The sequence below is a fragment of the Martes martes genome (assembly GCF_963455335.1).
Source record: "Martes martes genome assembly, chromosome: 1".
Taxonomy (NCBI): Eukaryota; Metazoa; Chordata; class Mammalia; order Carnivora; family Mustelidae; genus Martes; species Martes martes.
In genome coordinates this window covers 191,014,280-191,037,451 of record NC_137888.1, presented here as the reverse complement: position 1 = coordinate 191,037,451, position 23,172 = coordinate 191,014,280, and the positions used below count along the sequence as shown (strand labels likewise).

The window sequence follows — 23,172 nt, the reverse complement described above, 5'->3', positions numbered from 1 at the left end:
TCCTTTATTTGTAATTGCTTTAGACAAAGAGAATGATGGATCAATATACTTTTTTAGCCCAACTACAGAGGTTACATATCAATATTGAGAATCTCCGGGAGGAGAAGGACAGTGAAATCACAAGCACTCGAGATGAACTGCTTAGTGCCCGAGATGAAATTTTGCTTCTTCATCGAGCAGCAGAAAAGGCTGCCTCTGAGCGGGACACTGACATTGCCTCGTTACAAGAAGAGCTTAAGAAGGTGCGAGCTGAGCTTGAGCGGTGGCGGAAAGCAGCGTCTGAATATGAGAAAGAAATCACAAGTCTGCAAAATAGTTTTCAGCTTCGATGTCAGCAGTGTGAGGACCAGCAGAGAGAGGAAGCAACAAGGCTACAAAGTGAGTGTGCATACTTTACATAAAGCTCTTAACAATGATAACTTTATAACTTGCACAAAATAACCATTTGGGCTGTTTTTCTCTTTGGTAACAGTTTGGTTGTATAAAATAATATTTTTATATTGGGTCCATAAACATTCTTCAGGTCCACAAGTTCTACAATAAATTGAAATTTCTTACAATTTTATATGTTATTTTAATACTACTAAATTATTTGTCTTATAAAAGTGAAGTGGGAAGAAAACATTACTGAAGTTCAAAGTGATGGAACTTACCTAAGGTATAGAGACAAAATAAGCAGTAACCAAAGAATAGCCATGTAAAATCGGCATGTTTTGGGGGGAGGGAGCAAGTATGTTTTTCTCTGAAATATTTCCCTTACCCTTTGAATTATTATGAAAGTTATGTTCCTATATTAATGAATATGTTTTGGGACTATTTTAGGTGAACTAGAGAAGTTGAAAAAGGAATGGAATGTATTGGAAACCGAATGCCATTCTCTAAAAAAGGAAAATGTTTTGTTATCATCAGAACTGCAGCGGCAAGAAAAAGAATTGCACAAGTATGCAAGAACTCTTTTAGCTTCAAAATATTTCCTTATCTTAAATTTTCATCTAAATTAAATTTAAATTTGATACTTAAATACCTTTTTGGAGGAAAATGTTTAGCCAGACTCCTTTTGGCCTTTTGACGGTTAAGCACACTAACTGACTACTTCAGCAGGGTTTTTTTTTTTGGACTTCCGTCATCATCCTACATGTCCTTTCCTTTTGGCACACTCAAGAATACACATTCAGGGACTACAGCACGCCTCTCCCCACCAAAGCCCTAAACAAACAAATAGCAAAGATCTATACTTAGTGATTGAATTTGTCCTACAAACTAAATGATAAAAATTTCAAATATAAGTTGTTTTTCTTTCACACCAATGATTCCTTTTGTTAGGGTAATCAGGAGATGCCTATAATAAAGAATTTATACCATTGAAAAGATAGAAATTCAGCTTTTGAATTTCACATAGAAGAGTTTAATATAAATTAATAAATAATTTCATTTAAAGAGTAGTAATATATAAAGTATATAAAATCAAGAACTCTCCAGGGCGCCTGGGTGGCTCAGTGGGTTAAAACCTCTGCCTTTGGCTCAGGTCATGATCTCAGGGTCCTGGGATCAAGCCCCGCTTTGGGCTCTCTGCTCAGCAGGGAGCCTGCTTCCTCCCTCTCTCTTTGCCTGCCTCTCTGCCTACTTGTGATCTCTGTCAAATAAGTAAATAAAATCTTTTTTTAAAAAATTAAAAAAAAAAAAAGAACTCTCCAAAACCAGTCATGTCTCTCTAATAGCCAGTACCTTACAAGCAAACCAATGAATGCAATAAATTTATGCCAGCAAATTTAATGGAGTCCTGTTTCCCCACTATTTGTTGTATAGTTTAAAATTGATTTTTTTCCTTAAAAATTTGATCCATTCCATATTTTTATTTGAATACTATTTATGTTCTAATTCAGAATATGAAAGTAGTACATTTTTTTTTAAAGATTTTGTTTATTTATTTGACAGACAGAGATCACAAGTAGGCAGAGAGAGAGAGAGAGGAGGAAGCAGGCCCCCCTGCTGAGCAGAGAGCCCGACGCAGGGCTCGATCCCAGGACCCCGGGATCATGACCTGAGCCGAAGGCAGAGGCTTTAACCCACTGAGCCACCCAGGTGCCCCAGTACATGTTTATTTTTGAAGCTACTCCTAATTAATCCATCTGCCTCCCCACAGTACATCAGATATGGGAGTCTACTCTCTTGTGAGCCTATGTTTATACTTCTAAAGAGCATCAGGGTTAGCAGAAACTCAGTGATCAAGGTCAATGTCAGTTCCCCATAAAAACAAGCTTTAGGAGAAAACAAAGAAAGGACTAGATACATCAGAAAACAGTAAGCCTCATTATCTCCTTATAAACAGTAACAATTATAATAGATTATACATTTTTAAAAATCAAGAACTAGTTGAAGGAACAAGGTGTGTGGATTTATTCTCTAAAATGCCTTTTTACAGTACCATTTATTAACAATATCTGTTGTGTCCTGTTTTTTCAGTCTTTTTATACATTTATGTGTATTACTTTTTAAATGTTTAGAGGTAATTAGTAACAAAATATAAACATGTTTATAACATATAATTTTATAAAAAGAATTCCAAAATCTGAATAGGACGAAATAAAGGCCCAAACACAACTGTATTCACATGTGAGTGTATATGTATGTACCAACTGATCGTCTGTGTTGACAGCACATTTGGGCAGATTGGTGTAAGATGAGTGTAAGATGATGCAGACATTCAAATACTTCATATTTGGAATCTTAGGGACTCCATTAGTTCAATATTCTATTAAGCGAGAAATAGTAATCTTTGATTACTAATATTGATTATCTTAAATTGTTCCCACCTTGGGATTATTGATATTTTAAAGATTTAAGCTAATCCTTCTTTTTTGAGACGTAATTAATTGGAATCTGGCAGGTTGTTAAATGCTGTTTTTTAAATTATTTCAGATTTGTTGAAGTGTTGAAAAACAGCAAACTCCTTATGAGTTAGAAGCATGCAGTTTAAAAAATTAGGTCCCAGAAAGGTGGAATATATATCATTAGTTGCAGTTGTCTGTCTAAACTCACATCAACTATTTAAAACAAATTCTGTTCCCTAAACTTTTCTGGTTTAGTGGCACTCTGACTTTATTTGGCAAGCCTCCTCAGCACTTCAGTAGTATTTAGAAGTTAGTCTTTCTTCACAGAGTCTTCTATGCCATTTAGTTCCTAGCTATATTGGGCTGACATCACACCCCTTAAGAATCTGCCTGGCATACAATCAGAATGGGATTTATACTCCATAGTTCCTTCATTAATATTATTGAGTCTGAGTCTTAGGATCCATTCTGAGAAGCATAAAACTGTCATCTTGAAAACTTTATTCTCCTTTAGCTATTCCTGTTGTAGATGGGAGGCACATTCTTTCAAACAGCTACACTATGTAGGTCTTTGTTTTTTCTTGTTTGTGATGTAGAAGGGATTGAACACAGAATTTCTATTCCTGCCTATCAAGCTGTTTTCCTAGTGTGTAAATTGGATTTTTTACATCAAGTATAAAAGTAATTGTAGAATTTAATCCAGAGAACAGCCTCAGAAATTATTGAGTTCAATCTTCTTATTTGACAGCGGAGGGCACTGAGACTCTCCCTGTGTTATTTCTGTGTGTAATGAGGTGCCTGGCACAGCTCTTAGAGCTCAGGAAATGGTTCCTCAGAGAAGGAAACTGCACCGGTTAGGTGACTTGCTCAGTGTCCCACCACTGAACAGTGGCAGCACTGCGGTCTAGAACCCTGTCTCCTGGTTCTTTGTTTCATGCTTTTCCCTCAGTTTGGTGTGTCTTTTCATTAAAGTAGGTTTATCTTTACTTGAATCGACAGTGGCTCCTAAGCTTTAAGTTTTTGTCCCCCATCCTGTTTGTCAGGTACTTAAACTTAAATAAGAAAATAGTTGAAACATGTGCTGATTTCCTGGGAAAGCCCCACTCTGACTCTTTTTATGAAACAATTAATATATGACATAACAAAATACACAGTCACCTCCTACTTCCACTTTTAAAATTTCAGCCTCTGTGCATATTTCAATCTGAAAATAGAACACAGCTTTTAAACATGTAATTTTTAAAGTATTTTAATATTTTTTATTTATTGAACATATCTTATTCTCTTTTATATATTTTCCAATCCCTCCTAATGAAATGTATAAGAAATTGGACTTCCTGCTATGTCTAGTTTCTATGTGAATTGAATAACTGTCAATATTTATGTTACAGTTCTCAGAAGCAGAGTTTAGAGCTTACCAGTGATCTCAGCATCCTTCAAATGACTAGGAAACAGCTTGAGAATCAAGTGGGATCCTTGAAAGAACAGCATCTTCGGGATTCAGCTGATTTAAAAACGCTTCTCAGTAAGGCTGAAAACCAAGCAAAGGATGTACAGAAAGAGGTAAAGCGAAAAGACATTATGAGCCCAATTATGGTTGGACTTAAAGCCAAAACCAAATCAGATATTCATGCCAGTTAGAAATAAAGGGAAGCAGAAGTCACATTACCTGTCACAAAGTTGATACTTGGAGCATCTCTGCTTGGTGATTTCTAGCTGTGTATCATGGTCCATATATAGAGAATTCATCAGTAGGGTTTGGTCTCAAAAATATAAATATATAAAATTACATTAAAACTTTTTCTCTACCAGTTAGTCCTATATGAGAAGCCCTTTGTATACCAGATTACTCAATTCATTGTTTATCTTTCAAAGACAGTATCGTATTTAACTTAGAATACTTTTGGAAACAAACCGGGGCCACACCATAATGCTGCCTAAAGCCCTCAGTAACACTGGCCTGAAAGTTACACAAAACTCACTTCATAGCCAGCCAGCCAAACGCGTGTTCTGTGACCTTTTACTTTCTTCTCCTGCACTCCCACCCCTTTATCCCCCTTCTTCTCCCCTTCTTCACAAATATGCATGCTCACTTTTCATGTCGTTCTGCTTAAAACCTTGACTTGGGTGGCTTTCAAAAAAGATCATGTTAAAAATGGTGAGGGCTGGTTTTGGACTAGAAACCCCACCCAGCTTCTTTCTGAGGAAAACAAAGTGAACAACGGGGCAAGGAGAGCTGCGTTCGGTCCTGCCGCCTTATCCTTCCCGCATTGAGTCCTGGCCAGCTCAGGGGACAGGGAAGGCTGATGCATCTTGACCTTCTGGTCGGGGCCCATCCCTGACCAGAAGATTCTCTTAAATGAAGGATTCATTATACACAGAAGGAAGTTGAAGACAGCTCTTTGTCTTTAATAACAAATTTCCCCAAAATTGTTTTTAGGAAATCTGTTCAGTCAATGCAGTTTTTCTTTGCACTTCCCTTTCCTTGTAGTATCCTGAACGTGGACATGATTATTGTTCTTCTGTCTTCATGTTTGTTCTTAAAGAAAAAAAACCTGTAACATTTTTTATTTATGTGTGGCCATATTGATTTTGTAATATGTTCGTTTTTATCTTCTTGCTAAGGATATGTGTTCTGGGAGCAATCTCATTTTATTTAGTTGGAACACACATTTTGTGCCAAAGTAAATATCCTAGTATTTAATACTGTAAGCACTTTGTGTCCTTCCAGTCCATATGCCATAATTCTTTCAAAATCTGGGAAGAATGCTGTGGTTGGAAGATGATTCTGTTGTATGTTACTCTGAATGCATTGGCCGTTTTGTTGCATTATTTGTTTGCCTGTTTTTGGTCACTGAGCAATCAGTGAGAAATGCTTTAACTGCTTCCACAAATGGCAGTGGCATGTTGTCACAGCATCTAAATTGTTGATAGAGTTGGATTGCATTAAATGCAGCACATTTAAAAATATGTGTGAACTTGTCAATATGTTTCTTCTCTATTTTCTTGTTCAGTGTTTTCCATTGTGAAATGATGTGTAGTCATCACACTCCTTTGTAATGTAAAATTGCTTCTCTTTCTGTTTGTCCTGATGTCAACTACTGGATACTAGTCTGTAACTAAAATGTTCTTGTATCTGTGTAATCCACTGCAAATGAATTACTACCTTTTATTAATGCACATACATTCTCTTTCAACATTTCCCCTTTGTTCTCCTTTCTCTCATAGAATCATGCTTAATGTGCACAGTATCATGTATCTTCAGCACTGTAACAGGCTAAAATATTACAAGCTAAGCAAGCCAGATATGCTTATTTTTATGAAGAAGAACCAAAGGTGTTGGTAATATTTTGTGGTATTTTCCTCTTAATCAGAACTGAGCTCCTTTCTCACCTTCGAGTTAGAAAGCAAGATGGAACAAAAATGCTATCCAAGCCAGGTTTGAAATTAAGGCTGCAGAAGGTGACCTTTTGTTCCATCAATTAAATTTCATATGTATGGCAACTTGTATTTGAACATTTAACCAAAAAAAGTACATGAGAAAGTAAATTTTAATCCTCAAGTATTAGGAGAAAAATAATGATATATCATCTTTACATCTGACTTAAGAAAAGATTCTTTATATTTTAGTAGGTATATCTGTATTTTATGAACTCATAAAACGTTGAGTACACAAGTCCATGGTGCAAAGACTGACTCAGGAAAGTTGTCTGGCTTCACCTCCCAGCTCTGGGGCCAGAGCCCTTCCCACTCTGCTCACATGCTGAAGGTAAACAGCAGGCTCTTCCTGACTGAACTGCCTTCCTGTCACTCTGCTTCACAGCCCCTGGAATGGAGAAATGATTAAGTGCTTTGGTATAAAGGGCAGGCTGGATGTAAGAATAGCAGGAAAGGAAAGTAAGGGAGAATTTAGGTCAGCAAAGCAGTTTTCACTTATCCTTTATTAGTCACTGTTAAGAATCAGATCATTGAGAATTGATTATGTTCTAAGAGACTAGTCTAGGTATACTGAATTTGCTTTGGCAGCCTGCTGGCAGCCTTCTGCCTTCTGGAAGGAAGTCCACAGACCCCATAAAAAAAGCTGTCATAAAGTCCATGAATCTTACTCTGTAGTTCATTGTTTGGCATAGAACCCGGACTTGTTCTGGGAACACTGTTAGGTAACAGGGAGTTCCTTCACATTTTACCTCCCACTCAGTACCTGTATCTTTGTTCCCACTTACTAATGATCTCTCTGTTGACGCTAATCCCCCTGCCTCCACCTCTTCTGATGAATGTTTTTATACATTTGCATCCTCCTTAACATTTCTCTTTGGAGTACATAATGATGAGCTCCTAATTAATCACTCCAGAGTATTTTCATTATTCAGAAGCACCACGTAAAGGTGTCCTCACTTGAGAAATTTCTAGGAGATAGGCTGAAAGAGGAGAAACCTCTGTGGTATGCTGGTCCCATGGTGCATTTTTATTATACTCAGCCCTTGTCTGTCTTTCTTCCTTCTAAAACCTTCAGAGATGGGAGAGTGGGGCAGTGGAGGCTGAGACAGAGGCATAGCCAGAAGCAAAACAGTTTTGCTCTTTGACTGGAAGCTTGCACATATGATGCAATATCTAGAAGTAGAACCAGTCAGAATTCCTGCCTCCTTGGCAATTAAATAGAAATAAGCCATAGTGTCCAGCATTGATGTCACCTGCATTCAGAGGTGAGCTTATCTGTCTGAACATCAAATTATATTCAATGAACAGTTTTTCAGAGCAGGAAGTGGCATGTTTCACTCTAGAAAAATATTTGTAAGGAATAGATTCATAAAAATTATTTACTAATGCTTACAAGTTTTAGGTCAAAAAATAGAAATGTCCCAATATAGTGGTTAATACCTTATATATACATATATATATATTTCTTTACATCATTTGCCTAGAAGTTAATTTATCCAGAAGACTTTACTACCCAGTGATGCCTGGGTTAAGGAAAGCCTGATGGGAGTTAGTACTTCTCACTTAGGATGAAAATAGCTTGGCTGACATTGGTTACCAGGATATAAACTCAAGACTTCCTAACCTTGCCATTTAATTAACCTACAGAGTTTTTTTCTATACTTGCCTTTCTTTGGGTCAGTTTGAAAATTATTTTACTTTTCTCCTCTAACTCACTCAATGGAAAAAGAGTGACCCTTTAGAATAGAAACAGATGACACAGTGGTGATTTCTCTTTTTTTTTTTTTAACTCCAGGGCCATAAAGTTCTTACGTAGAATAGTTAACATTAAAGACTTCCTATTATTAGTGCAAATGATTCTTAACCTCCTGAAAACAAAAAGGCTTGACTTTGATGTTGCAGGTGGCTAAATAAGGTCTGGTATTAAGCCTGACTAGAACCATAACTTCATACCCATTTTGAGTCTGCACACTCTTTTTTCTTTGCCTTTAGTATGAAAAGACACAGACTGTACTCTCAGAACTGAAGTTGAAGTTTGAAATGACTGAGCAGGAAAAACAATCAATCACAGATGAGCTCAAACAATGTAAAGACAACCTGAAGCTGCTCCGAGAGAAAGGAAATAATGTAAGTCTTTGCAAACTGGCTTAGCTTTGACTGAGAGGCAGGTGAGAGCCCTGAAATGGATTTTTCAGAGGACTTTATTACTGATTTGAGAAATTAAGGCTTATAGAACATGAACTAAGCTTTTCATTATGAAATTCCATGATGGAATCTTTGTGCTGTCAAATTTTTGAGTAAGAATTTGCCCCTTTAACCAGTATCCTTAGAAGAGCCTGAGGACTGCCTGGAGGAAGAGCCTTTTTTACAAGAAAATAATTTACCTAAGAACTGTCAGATTTTCCCAGATGAATCTGAAGTTCTGTCACCAAGCCATCGTCTGGCACTTCATTTCTCCTGCTGAGAGATGAAGCACTGTACCACCAGGGACCCACCTAAGAAAGAGTAGTACATACTGACTCCTTCGCATTTGGCTATATCAAAAAATGGAAACTTAATTACAGTTTTCATTTTATACTAATAATGTTCTCACTAAAGCATATTCCTAAGAAGCTTAGTGTCTTTTTGACCTCCTATAAATATTAGGGAATATTTATTGAGTTTCTGTAGGGCTGTGTGTATGTGTGTGTGTGTGAAATTGGAACATTTTCATATAAATTGAGTTTATTGTTTGTTTTTCATTTACTAGAAAGGCAGATGGTCTTTAAAAAGATGTTACATATACTAAATAAGTGTTGTGTTCTACGTTTTGGTGATCATTGCCTTTGTGGGCCCTAACTGATGGCTGTTCAGTGTAGTTGGTTGTGCTCTGACTTATTTCAAATCCCTGTCATGGCTTGGACACTGCAGTGGCGTAAGCCACACCCTTCCTACAGAGGAAAGCACTCTGCTTAACTTTGCCGCACGAGTACGAAAGAGTGACATTGCATGGCCATCCAATTACACAGTTGCACACAGAATGCTCATGAGTTGTGTCCAGCTGTCCTTTGCTAAAGACAGTCTTAGCTTTTTAGAAAATGAAGTCTTGTTGCTTAGGTAGAAGCCCTTCAGAAGTTGATAAATTAGATATGGAGGCTTTATGCTATAAGCAAAATTGTGTTTATTTTGGAAACGTGGATTACAGAACTCTTCTGAAATCAGATCATAATGGTTTGGTTACTTCTCTCTTTTGTGTTAATTCTTATCTTTCTGAGTATGGAATTTCAGTCCACCTTCTACTAAATTAACCTATGAAGACATCTAGCATAATCAGAATGGATCCCTCTGTACTATTTAGAGGCTTTCAAAAGTAACCTGGCTATTATTGTTTATAGTTGTACCAAGAATTTACCTTAAAGGTGAATTTCCTTTTTCTGTGGTATTAGACTTAAGGTACTAAATTTTTCTGTGTAATAAAACTCACTGTAGTAACTCTTTCTAATTTTAAAAATTTATTATATTCTGATAACATAACTGAAAACCCTGAGACTCAGCTGGCTGTCTTTATATATCCAGTGTTTATCACACATTGTGTCAGATCTCTTGCTTGGTTTAGGAAGCATGTGTCACAAGGCATTTTATTTTTAAGCTTAAAAGCAGTACCATCTTGAGGAAGACAATTTTGGTTAAAAAAAGGTTTCAAAAAAAAAAAAAGGTTTCAATGGAGGGATAAAATAAACTTTAGCCATTTCTAAGACACTACATTATCAAATAATGGATTCCATCTGTGGAACAAAAATAATGTAAGGTCAAGCAGAGCGTCAGTTTGTGAAGTGTTGCCATTGCTCTGTCTTAAAGTGCTGCATTTCATTAGGGATTGGGGCACCCACATTGTCCACTGCCTCCAGCTGTCCCTTTTAAACTGGTAGTTAGTACCACAGTCCCGTCATTCTAGATTGTATTAGATGTCTTTAAAATGTTTGAATCAGTACAAAACCTGAGTGCTTTTACTTCTATTACCTCAGTCTTCCTACCCTCCTTCCCACCATGGGGTCTAAATCATCTTATCTGATTTTTTTTATAGCATAAAATGATTTTAATATCCCTTCCCTTCTTTAGCCTTCCATATTACAACCCGTCCCAGCCGTATTCATCGGCCTATTCCTGGCTTTCCTGTTTTGGTGTTTCGGTCCATTGTGGTAGAGAAAGGTACAAGCACTACTGTTGAGTCCTTGTCTGTTTGTCCCCGTCACCTGTTTGTGCCATATTTGTAATATAGTGCATGGCAAAACCACACAGGTATTTCATTACCTGAAGCAAACCCTTCATTTAGTATGCCATGTATTGTGTCATACGAATGATTTGAACAATCAACTAATCACATAACATTTTGTCTTGTTTCCTTTGTAGTACTGCTAACCATGAATTAATTCCAACCTAACCAGTTGTTAATGTGCTGCCTTTAACTGAGTCTTTGTCTCTAGCAAACTGGAGTAAACTAAGAATTGCTGCAATATTGGTACCCCCCCCCAATTAAGTGTTTAATCAGATTTGAATGAGAAATGAAGCGTTTGCCTCTTTGAAATTTTCAGCCAGCTCTCTTCCCCTCCTCCTCTCCCTCTTCTATTCCATAGTGTAGAGTTTCTTCTTTTCAACTCTTTACCTGTATTTACACTGTGGCTATGAAGATGAAAAAGGATAAGATTAGCATAATGAGCCATTGGCTCACAATCTCAACCCCAATGTGTACATACTTATGAGAGTATAAACCTGTCCCATATCTCTCTGAGCCTTGATCTGCAACATCAGAATATTTCTTTAAAAGCCAGCTTTCTCATTAAGACTCTCAGTACACTAGTGAAAGTAAAGCTGTCTGCCAGAGCACATTAGTTTCATAACACCCTCTGAAAGTTAATAGGGAATCGCCCACCCATGCTTACCTGCAACAAGCATGTGTGCTAGTAGAACATATGAGATAATCCATGACATTACTACATTGGACATAGTCTTTACCAAAAGTGTCAAAGAGGCAGGGTCCTATTAGTACTTCCCTGTCTTGAACCCCATCTGATCTTGTCTTCTGTGGTTTCACATTAGAGGATCAAAGCGTAGACCATTTTCTTTCTGCCACCTTACCCACTAGCTACTTGTGTAAAACTACCCCAACATACAAATCTGGCTTTTATCAAGGAATAAACATTTAGGCAGATGTGTATTCCAGGCATCCGTGTATATCAGTTAGTTGTAATATACGGATACTGGAGTAAGTAAAGCAGGCTGAGCCCACAGGTTTTCTTAGAAGTCACTATTAGGTTTCAACTGTAACGAAATTGAAAACTGCCTAAGACTTTCCTGAGCTGTATCAGACTTGCACACAACTGTCCTCTAAAAGTGTTCCTGCTGTCACGGCTCTCCTCACACCTGTACTCCCTCACCTTTCTTCCTTTGCTTTTTAAAATGTATTCGTATGCAAAGATAAGGTTTTTCTAATATTCTGTTAAGTATTCAGGATTCTCTGGAACCAAGGGGTTAATAGGTGTGAAAAGAGAGGGAAGAATGTAATATTGACTCTTGGTTTCTTTCCACACAGAAACCCTGGCCCTGGATGCCCATGTTGGCTGCCCTGGTTGCGGTGACAGCCATCGTGCTGTACGTGCCAGGTCTGGCCAGAGCGTCTCCATGAGAGTGTTTCTTGAGTCCGTACACCGTCCTCCCTTTAGAAGCTGGCATCACACTCATGCTGGGGACAAACAGAACCATTTTCTTCCTTTTTACCTCTTAAGACAGCAGAAGTGCAAGAATACAGCTGTAGGGTCATTGCTTTAAATTATATAAAATGTATCTATCTATAAAGAGGATATAAAATTGTGACTTTATTCTACTGTAAGCAATAATTTGCTTGCAATTTTTCATGTAATTTTTAAATTAGTATGTTGAGATTCTGAATATTATGGTGGCCTAAAGTAGGCTTCTTGGTACACCAAATTATTTATAACATTAAATTTATGGGTATTTTACTCTGAATTCTAATGGCCAGATAATTCATTTTTCTGATTCGATAACTACCCAAACCAAACAACCAGTACATACATGGGAAGAGAGGCCCTGTGTGCTCAGTGCCTATCAGTTTGAAATATATACACATATATATATATTTTTTACATATTTACGCCATTTTTACTTGTTATAAAACCACTGAGCTATTGGGAACAAGACTTATAGACAACTATTTGTGTGGATTTTCTTTCTTTCTTTCTTTCTTTCTTTCTTTTTTTAAGGAGAAATACACTTGGAAAATATTCTGTTCTAGTGATAATTTGGGGAATATGTGCACGCTTGTTCAGCCTTAATGTGACTTGACGATGTGGAGGACATCAACTTTGAAAAACTTTCCATGAGAGTGTGTATTTTCTTGAGCAAACAAGTATTTCTGGGAGCAAAAACAATTCTACAATTTCAGTGCAGTAAACCAAACTGTTGAGTCAATTGGAATGTAATTTATTAAACCTCATGTATTTAAAGAGATATTTTCTTTAAAAGCCAAGTTACTTTCTCATATACAGCATTTTAGGAAGCATGATTTTTTTTTTCTATCATCTCTTCCTCCAAGCATGTTTAATTGAAGAAAGAATTAATATCTCTTTAGATAAGCTTTTACTGACTTAATTTGGTTATGATATTTCAAAGCTAATTCATGTTCAAGGTGAGCTGTTGTTACCTACCAACAGATTTCCTGGTCGGGTATGCAAATGGTTATTTTCTTTTTACTGTTGTTAATTGGGACTTTCTGTTTATGAGAAGCATTATTCCCAAGATTAATAGTGTTCCATGCACAGTGAGGCACCTAAACACTGCTTGATGTTATAAATTTAAAACACAGAAGTGAAAGTTTAGCTATGGTTTTGTGCGGCACCACAGTTATGTCAATAAAATTTATTTAGGTCATAGAATATCCTAAAGTATCACATAGTTAAATTTTTCAGTCAATGAAGACTGGGAGGGAATGTCAGTGAATTGGCTTGAATGTTCTGTGGCAATCCACAGGCCTAGCCAAATGTTGAAATAGAAGTTTAGGATATAATTTGCCTTGTGATGTTTGGCAGTCATTGTTTATACTTTAAAGGTTATATTTTAAGCTATTTGGGATTTGCTGTTGGGAGGATCACTAGATTTATGGAGGAATTAGTCACAAACGACTTGTAGAAAATGCTGTCATATAGTTCATTTCATCATTTTCTGTTGCAGGAAGCCACTCCACCACAGAATGCTAATATGCCAGTGGTACCCAGTACCTCTTGTATATAGGTTATTGCAAATATTGTTCTGAAATGCCTAACTTCAGAATTACATTTTTTAAAGTAAATAATTGTTTTAAATCTATTTTGTAAAGATATAAAGTACAATAGAATTTCTGGAGTACAGATTAAACTATTTGCACTAACACACGTGATGTGCATGATTTAATAAAATAACTTTACTCTCCCTATGCATTTTTGAGTTGGATATCATTGAAATTCTTAGTGTTTACTATTAGATTATTAATAATCTTTTCTTGAAATGACTCTTAATGCAACATAAGTTATATTTGGTGTTCTTCAGGGTTTAAAAGAAAACACTGAGCTGTTTCCTTTGAGTTTTATTAGCCTTTTATTCAACTTACTGCTCTAATTTTTCCCCCTTTTACGATGGTTATTGTTAAAATGTGACTCACTTGCCAGACAAGTCTCTTTAAATGTAGAGTCTAGTATCAATATTTACTTTATTCAAATTGAATTAATGGGTTTTTGCAGTTACTGCCAATTTTTCTTAAGAATATAAATGGGCTTATTCATAAGCAATACCTCCAGTTTCATTCAGTTCACTTCCAGGTTAAATAAAGAGTAGGATTATTCACTGGTAGTAATAGTCATTAAGAAATTTTAATCATAGTAGTTAAGATTGAACAACTGTATAATGATATATTTAAGAATTACCCAGAAGTACTGTGTGGCTGGCTCAGAAAAGGAACGTGGCACCGAAGCTACACAGATCCTTCCTAGCTTCCTGGCTGTGCCTTTTAGCAGCTTTTGCCTTGAGGGCAAATCACTTACCTTCTTTGAGTCTCCGGTTCCTCATTTATAAAACGGAGAAAGTACTATCTAGATGCCTAATAATAGTATGAAAATTAAAAAGTAACATGTGAGGTGTCATTCGAGTGGCAAATAAGTGTTTATGAGAATGTCACATGGAAAAACTGCAGATATTTAAGTTTCAGGAGAACCAGTACAGCTATTTAAAATAAATTGGTTAACTCAACTGTTGAGACTTTCTACATGTGTGAATTAGACGTAACTGGAGTATCATGAATCCTGAGAAAGTATCGTCACCTAGCTCTGTTCATCCCCTTCATGACTGTGTCTTTGGGAAGTAATATGCTTAGTTTGATAACGGGCCAAGGCTTACAACAGTTTGGTATTCTTGTTGCAACTGCCTTCAGAGTCACTCTGGGTCACATACGAAAACCAGTCACACTGCTGAACAGTCAGAGGCTTGCGACTAAAAATAGTATTGCCTCGCTTGATCTCTCGCTTTAATCACCAGATTCGACCCCCAGTGTTTCTCAGCTCCTTCCAGTGATTATATCTACTGTCAAAAGGATGGAAATCTGCCACATACAAACTACATACAACTTTAATAACTTAAATAAACTACATACAACTTTAATAAAATAACTTTAATAAAAACGTACAGCCTTGTTTCAAAAAATTCACTTCTAGAAATTTTGAAAACTTAATTATGTGCACTAAATTTTGACTATCAGGACATTTAATGTGGTGGGGGTTTTTTTGTTTGTTTTGTTTATTTGTTTTTTTAATAGTGATGGGTAAATAACCTAAATATCCAGCAGTGGGTCATTGGTTAAATAAATTAATATTGACACCTTACAGATGACTGTGCTTACAAAGTGTAGGGGAAGATATTCATAAGGTATATTAGGGTAAAAGAGTTTGCTGGTATAGAATAACCCTGGTTTTAAAGAAAAAAATTTAGACATATAGAATATGTTTATATAAGGAGGACTCAGATTTATACCCAGGCCAAGTAAGTAGTGCTTCTGTCAGTATGATTGTGGGTTGGTTATCTTCTCCTTTTATAATTTCTGATTTATTTTTTGTAGTAAATATATGTTGCTTTTGTAAATTTTTTAAAGTTTTTTTTTGTTTTACTTTAAATTACAAACAAAAAGTATTCTGCAAAATTCCAAATTGGTTTCCATAATTGAATGAGTAAGTAGCTTGCTTGTCAAAGTATCTACATTTAAAGGGACTGATGTTCATTTGCACTTAATGAATTCTAGTGTGTTCATTTCAAAATTGGACCTACACTTTTAAACATGCTTTGTGCATATGTGTACGTAGAATTCTAGAAGAGCGTTTAACTATCCATGCTTACCTTTTTGCCTGTCAGGGAAGAAAATCCAGGGAATTTTTGACTCAGAGTAAGAATAATTGTTACAGTTGAGAATTACGATGATTACTTTGTCTTTTGCTACACCGCATTGTATCCCAGGCTTCAGTGGTTTTATATCCATTCATTTAACAAATACTTACTGAGTGACTGGTAAGACGCACTGTACTGGATCCTGACATTACTCAGTCCCTGTCGTTATAGAGCTTTTGTATAGAGGAGAAATACAGGCAAGGAAGTTGGCATTTACAGTACTGGGTAGGAGAGGAAGACATAAGAGCCAGCAGGACCATAGAAGAGGGGTACATTTCCTCTCACTTTCAGCCACCCAGCCACCCAAGCCAGAGACATCTGGCTGTGGAGCCAAAGGTAAGTTTCCCTTCTAGGAGGTCAGAGTAACAGGACTGGTTTCTCTCGAAGTACCTGGCTTTGCAAACCATTAAGCTCTGAGATTGATTTTCCTAGAGAAGACGTTATGATTGGAAAGCATTTTTTAAAGATTTATTTATTTATTCTTAGAGAATCTCAAGCAGACTGCTGAGCACAGAGCCCCATTGGGACTCATTCTCACAACCCCAAGATCATGACCTGAGCTGAAATAGAGTCAGACACCTAACTGACTGAGCCACCCAGGTGCCCCTGGAGAGCATTTCTAAGGCTTTATGGTCTGTCTTGGAGTTTTGCCCTATTAAATAGTCTGAACCATACCTTGCAAGTAATGGGTTAAAATTAAGGTGTTTTGGGGTTTTTTTAATTAATTTTAATAAACATATAATGTATTTTTATCCCCAGGGGTACAGGTCTGTGAATTGCCAGGTTTACACATTTCACAGCACTCATCATAGCACATACCCTCCCCAGTGTCCATATCCCCACCACCCTCTCCCGTCCCCCCTCGCCCCTGTTTTTTTTTTTTTTTTTAAAGCCAGTGAAGTGTCATAACCAGACAGGTTCTCTGAAAGGATTCTCCCATTAATGGGCTGGGGCGTGGATTGGGTGGAGCCAAAAGTCCCTTGCACATGGAGTCACGTGTTCACTGTATCTTACTGCATGTGTTTATACAGTGCTGCTCATTCAGGAGATGAGGCAGCTGTGTATTTCTTCCCAGAGATTAAGCATGTTTCAGGGCTCCTGGGTGGCTCAGTTGGTTAAACATTGCCTTTGGCTCAGTTCATGATCTCGGGGTCCTGGGATGAGCTTTGCATTGGGCTCCCTACTCAGTGGGGAGCCTGCTTTTCCCTCTCCCTCTGCCTGCTGCTCCCCCTGCTTTGCACTCTTGTGCTCTCTCTCTCTGACAAATAAATAAAATCTTAAAAAAAAAAAAAAAAGATTCAGCATGTTTCAGCCCAGATCTTGTAATACATCATTTACTACCCTCATCATATAAGGACACTGAGATCAAGCCTATGAAAAAGACAAGAACATTGAAAATAAAAGCAAAAGTGTCTGGGGTGGGGGATGGGGATGGAGGAGTAGAGGAATTATTGCTGGTTATGCTTCTGCTGTCTATAGATGCTTTTCATTTTGACCTCTTGAATTGGCCCAAGTACACCTAGGTAGCCAGATTTCATTTAGCAGAGATTCAGACTTCTATGAAATTACAGACTACAGGAGTTTTTTATCCTGAATTTTTATGTATGTCCCATCATCTTGTTCCACGTAGAATTTGAAGCAGGCATGCCTGCTTGAACAGCATACCCGTCCCTCTTATGTTGGCAGGGATCCATTTCTGAGAGCCTGAGAACACTTCTTGGTGGCAGGCTCTTCAAGCAGCCAAGGAAGGAGCACCAAAGGCACTAAAAACTTCAACCATTTCCACTTCTTGAACCCCAGGTTTCTGTTGTATATTACCGCACTGTTGATCAAGTCTTTGCATAATTATGCCATTCTAGTTGTGGCTGAGAACTTGCTCTGAGCTAATTAGCCTGTGCTTATTTAACCACCCCATCACACACCTCTCCCCATCCCTTGCCGTGTACTCCATAACTATAAAGAGTTAACATGTATTGGATATTTTTAACCAGATTTTTATTTTCCTTATTAAGTAAGTGTATATAAAGCTGATCACATTTTCTTCTACAACCTAAATTTGATTTTGTTTTAAAGTTGGACATTCTAACTTAGCACTTCTTGTAGTTAATAAAATCACATTTTAGTTTTTATTTTTTTATTAACATATAATGTATTATTTGCTTCAGGGGTATAGGTCTGTGAGTCATCAGTCTTACACAATTCACAGCACTTACCATAGCACATACCCTCCCCAATGTCCCATCACCCAGCCACCCTATCCCTCCCACCCCCCTCCACTCCAGTAACCCTCAGTTTGTTTCCTGAGATGAAGAGTCTCTTATGGTTTGTCTCCCTCCCTGGTCCCATCTTGTTTCACTTTTCCCCTCTCTTCCCCCCATGAACACATGCCCTGCCTCTCAAATTCCTCATACCAGAGGGATCATATGATAATTGTCCTTTTCTGATTGACATAAAATCACGTTTTTGAAAAAACCATGACTGTAACTGTGGGAGCCAGTGCCTTTTGGAGGGGCCACCTCTGTACCTCCCCACAGCCCCATTTCCCTCTTAGTTGATCCTAACACACCAAATGTTTTTCTTCTCAGTACTTCAGCATGTACATTTTTTAATCCACACAACACCAGGTAAATGTTTAACCCCCAATGTCAGATAGTGGTCTGATTTTCAACATACTTAAGTTTCAAGCAGTTTGAGATGGGTGTTCTAATTGTACTTGTGGGGGTGCCTGGGTGGTGCAGTCGGTTAAACATCTGACTCTTGGTTTCAGCTTAGGTCATGATCTCAGGGTTGTGAGATCGAGCCCCATGGCAGGCTCTGCGCTCAGTGTGGAGTCTGCTTGAGATTCACTCTCCCTTCCCCTCCTGTTCATGCTCTCGTGCTCTCTCTCTCAAGTAAATAAATCTTTTTTTAAAAACTGTACTTTGGGGTCAGTGCTCCTTGAAAGTGTATGCCCTACCCTGGAGCCTGTCCCTGATGCTCCCAGGCAGAGATGGACACTTCTTCCTGGGTTCCATCTTTGTGCCTTTTGAACCATGGCTTGCTCTCTACTCTTACTGTTTACATAACTGCCTTTCCTGCTGGGTCTCAATCTCTTCGACAGCAGAGGCTGAATTTTGCTTATCTGTAGATCCCTGGTGTCCAGCACCATTTCTGGGTCTTAAGGGGAGCTCAATAAACATTTGATGCAAAAAAAAAAAAAAACCCACAAAAACCAAAACCATGAAATGTTTATCCTGTTATTTTCTCAGAACATTTCTTTCTCCCCTCCCTCTCCATCTCTCTGCATACATAAAATGGTTCTTACGAGGTCATTTGTAGCATTTCCAACTCTGCAGAAATAAACTAAGGTGGTAAGTAAGAGTTTCCACAGCAAAAGTATCACTCCAAATACACATAGCCAGCATCTCCTGAGTGGTTCTTTAAATGCTTCTGGTCTGATACATTACACCACTCATAATTGAAGGAATGGACCTTCTTGCTCTGAGAAAACGATATGAACAGGCCCATTATTTCTTAGGGAATCCCATCCCTAAGGAATCCTTAGGGAATCTATTCAGTGATGTAACTTTAGGAAAAAAGCTTTGTATTTTAAATTAGGTGGTAGAATTACATATGTGCTGTGTCCACATACAGCCCATATTATCAGTGAAGATGAGTAAGTACTGTGATAGCACCTGGAGTAAATAGTACCTTCTGTATGTCCAAGTGATCTGTCTTTGAATACTTAAAATACATTTATTTTTCTGCTCTTGTTTTATAACAAGATCCTTAAAACCTGTTGTTTTAGCTATCCGTTGTCATATAACAAGTTATCCCCAAATCTATCAACAAGGTTATCCCCAAACCTTTATTATCACAATTTCTGAGGATCCAGGAGCAGCTAAGCTGGGCGGTTCCGGACCAGGGTCTCATGAAGTTGCAGTCAAGTTGGGGTTGGAGGAGTCCTTTACAAGCTCACTGAGGTGGCTGTCAGCCTAAGGCTTTAGTTTCTCACCATAGGGCAGCTCAGACCACAGCAGTTGGCTTCCCCCAGAACAAGTGATGGAAGTCTTTTGAATCTCTAAAGTGATATATTGTCACTCTGCTATATTCTCTTGGTTACACAGACTAACCCAGGTTCAAGGGTGTGGATACCGAGAGGCAGCAGGGATCACTGGGAGCCAGTTTGGAGACTGGTTCCTCACCTAACTTCCCATTAGGAAACCTGAATTGTTGGCAGACTTGATTTTATGAAAAATATCAAAACAGACAAAAAGACTTTTGTAAGAATTACATCTTTCCCTCGTATCATTATTAATGTAGAAAGTCCAAAACGAGAGCACTTAGGAAGTACATTTCTTTGGGTGACAAATTTTCAAGCTTGTGCTTCCTGGAGGTAACTGTCATACCTACAACTTAAGTTCAAAAGGTTTTATCAAGATTTCTCAAAGTAGATCTCTTAAAACTATGTCATTCAACCATTATGTGAAAAGCTAAGGAAACGGTTTCTATTGGACACTCTGGGCTACGTGCACCTCTCTTCACAGCTTACCCCTCCCCTACACTGTTAACTGCTGGTTCCCTCTCTGCCTCCCCCTCACTCCCAGACTAGAAGCTCCCCAAGGGCTACTACTGGGTCTTTACTCACTTCGATATACTTAGAGCTTAGTACAGTGCCTAGCACATATTAGATACTCAATAAATATTTGTTGGGTAAAGGAAGTAGAAGCCATCTTCAGTTGGACTTGAAACACTACTTTTCTAGTTGTTACTGGTACCCATTGGTAGATAGTGTGATGATGTGCTCATTGGTATGGAATAAAATCAATTAGTCACAGCAAACTTTCTGTTCCCCTGGATGTAATTTGACTGTGGAAGAAGGCCTTGTTTTTCGTTTTCACAGATTTTTGGCCTTTTTTTTTTTTAAGATTTTATTTATTTATTTGAGAGAGAGCACAAGAGAGGGGGAAGGTCAGAGGGAGAAGCAGACTGCCCACTGAGCAGGGAGTCCAATGTGGGACTCCAGAATCATGACCTGAGCAAAAGGCAGTTGCTTAACCAACTGAGCCATCCAGGCATCCCTGGTCTTTTTTAAAGTACTTATAAACACTACAGTGAGAAAAGCTGGACCTTATTTTCATGAGTTACCAAGTAGAAAGGTACTGAATATGCATTTATCCCCTGCTTTGTCTTGATGAGGTTTTAAAGTAGCCTATACAGATACCTAAGATAAGGAATAGCATGGTTGAAATAAATATGGGAGGGGGAAAGAACAAAATAAAGAATGAGGATATAAAGTAGAATGAAAACTGAAGGGGGAGAAATTATTCTATGCTCCCCTGCACATATGGCTCTAAGCTTTCTAATAACCAAGACAAAACCCAAATCAGTTACTGCAGTCCATGTCCATAAGATTAATAATAAATTATTGAGATGTATGGGCACTTAGTAGGAATTTCTCTCAGGGCTTTTTGAAAAAAATGCCTGGTATGTTCCACTCAATTTTGCTGTAAGCCTAAAATTGCCCCAGAAAATAGTCTTTAAAAAATGTATCCTGTATGATCTATGGAGTCCTGAGTATCTTTTTTTTTTTTTAAAGATTTTATTTATTTATTTGACAGAGAGAGATCACAGTAGACAGAGAGGCAGGCAGAGAGAGAGAGGGAAGCAGGCTCCCCGCTGAGCAGAGAGCCCGATGCGGGACTCGATCCCAGGACCCTGAGATCATGACCTGAGCCGAAGGCAGCAGCTTAACCCACTGAGCCACCCAGGTGCCCCTGAGTATCTTCTTTTAAAAAGTATACAAAGTAGATGAAAGAGGTTAACAGCACTTGTCAAAACTGGAAAGGGCAAAGATTTATTATACTATTTGCTCTATTTTTATATATGTTTGAAATTTCCCACAATATTTTTTAAGAATTATTTATTTATTTATTTTAGAGTGCAAGCAGCGGGGAAGGGACACAGTGAGAGAGAGAGAATCCTTCAAGTTGACTCCCCACTGAGTGTGGAGCCTGACTCGGGGTTCCATCTCACGATCCTGGGATCATGACCTGAGCAGAAACCAAGAGTCAGACACTTAAGCAATTATGCCACCTAGGCGCCCCCACAATGATTTTTTTAAAGATTTTATTTATTTATTTATTTGATAGAGACAGTGAGAGAGGAAACGCAAGCAGGGGAGGAGGGAGAGATAGAAGCAGACTCCCCACTGAGCAGGGAGTCCAATGCGGGGCTTGATCTCAAGACCCTGAGATCATGACCTGAGCCAAAGGCAGACGCCTATTGACCAAGCCACCCAGGCGTCCCCCCACAATAATTTTTTAAGTGTGTTTTTTTTAGTAGCATTTTTATTAAAGTCAAGAATTGGACTTAATATTCATTCTGACCCCAAATCCTCGGTATTGTATTATCTAATGCTATACAGGATAAGAAATGCAACAGAGGGCTGGAAAGGAAAACATAAATTTGTCATTTTCAGATCTTTTAATGATCTGTACAGAAAAGCCAAAAGCATCTATGAATTATTAGGACTCACAGGCATAGAATGAAGGTTGCTCGGTATAAGACAAACATACAAATATCAACAGTTTCTAGGGGCGCCTTGGTGACTCAGTCGGTTAAGCATCTGCCTTCGGCTCAGGTCATGATTCCAGGGTCGTGGGACTGAGCCCCAAATCTGGCTCCCTGCTCAGTGGAAAGTCTGTTTCTCCCTCTCCCACTCCCCCTGCTTGTATTCCCTCTCTTGCTGTCTCTCTCTGTCTCTCTGTCAAATAAATAAAATATTTTTTAAAAAGTGTTTCTAAATACCAGTAATAGTTAGTTTTAAAATATAATAGGAAAAAAGAGCCTATGCATGATAGCATCAGAAACTATGAACTACCTGGATTTGAATTAATAGAGAAATATGCTGTGGTTGTGAAGGTTAAGGTTCAGTATCCTAAAAATGTCAATTCTCCCCAAATTAATTTATAAATATAATGTAATTCCAGTGGGATTTTTCTTTGACAATATAAATAAAAGAACTGATAGATTTCTGAGGAAATTTAAAGTTTTAAGAATTGCCAAGAACTTCTGCAAAAGATAAAGGACTGACTTGCTCCATCAAACTTCAAGTCTTCAAGAAAGCTATAATGACTTATTATTATTTTGTTTTTAAGATTTTGTTCATTTATTTGAGAGAGAGCTGAAGAGGGGAAGGGCAGAGACTCCCTGTTGGGCAGGGAACCCCATGCTGTACTTGATCCCAGCACCCAGAGATCATGACCTGAGCCGAAGGCAGACACTTAGCCAACTAAGCCACCCAGGTGCCCCCAAAGCTATAATGATTTAGAACACAGTTTTAGAGCAGAGATAGACACATACATCCACGTACCGCGGAACAAAAGAGCTCAGAAATCAAGCACCTGTGGGATCTTGGTATGTTGTAATATAGATCTCATTACATCATAAGTCATGGAGAAAT

At 38.0% G+C, this 23,172-nt stretch overlaps 1 protein-coding gene across 13 annotated transcripts in view; it reads left to right on the top strand.

Moving 5' to 3' along the window:
• Positions 1 to 13,737, top strand: part of SLMAP (sarcolemma associated protein) — a 146,605-nt gene extending 132,868 nt beyond the window's left edge. For 12 of the 13 annotated variants that reach the window (XM_080819393.1, XM_080819400.1, XM_080819391.1 and 9 more), the window contains 6 exons: positions 58 to 378; positions 823 to 940; positions 4,223 to 4,394; positions 8,262 to 8,396; positions 10,368 to 10,457; positions 11,839 to 13,737. In XM_080819393.1, coding sequence (XP_080675519.1) covers positions 58 to 378; positions 823 to 940; positions 4,223 to 4,394; positions 8,262 to 8,396; positions 10,368 to 10,451 — 830 coding nt within the window. In that variant the 3' untranslated portion in view covers positions 10,452 to 10,457; positions 11,839 to 13,737. The remainder of the gene's footprint in view (positions 1 to 57; positions 379 to 822; positions 941 to 4,222; positions 4,395 to 8,261; positions 8,397 to 10,367; positions 10,458 to 11,838) is intronic. The other variant, XM_080819389.1, reaches the window with a different exon arrangement.
• Positions 13,738 to 23,172: the final 9,435 nt, after the last annotated feature.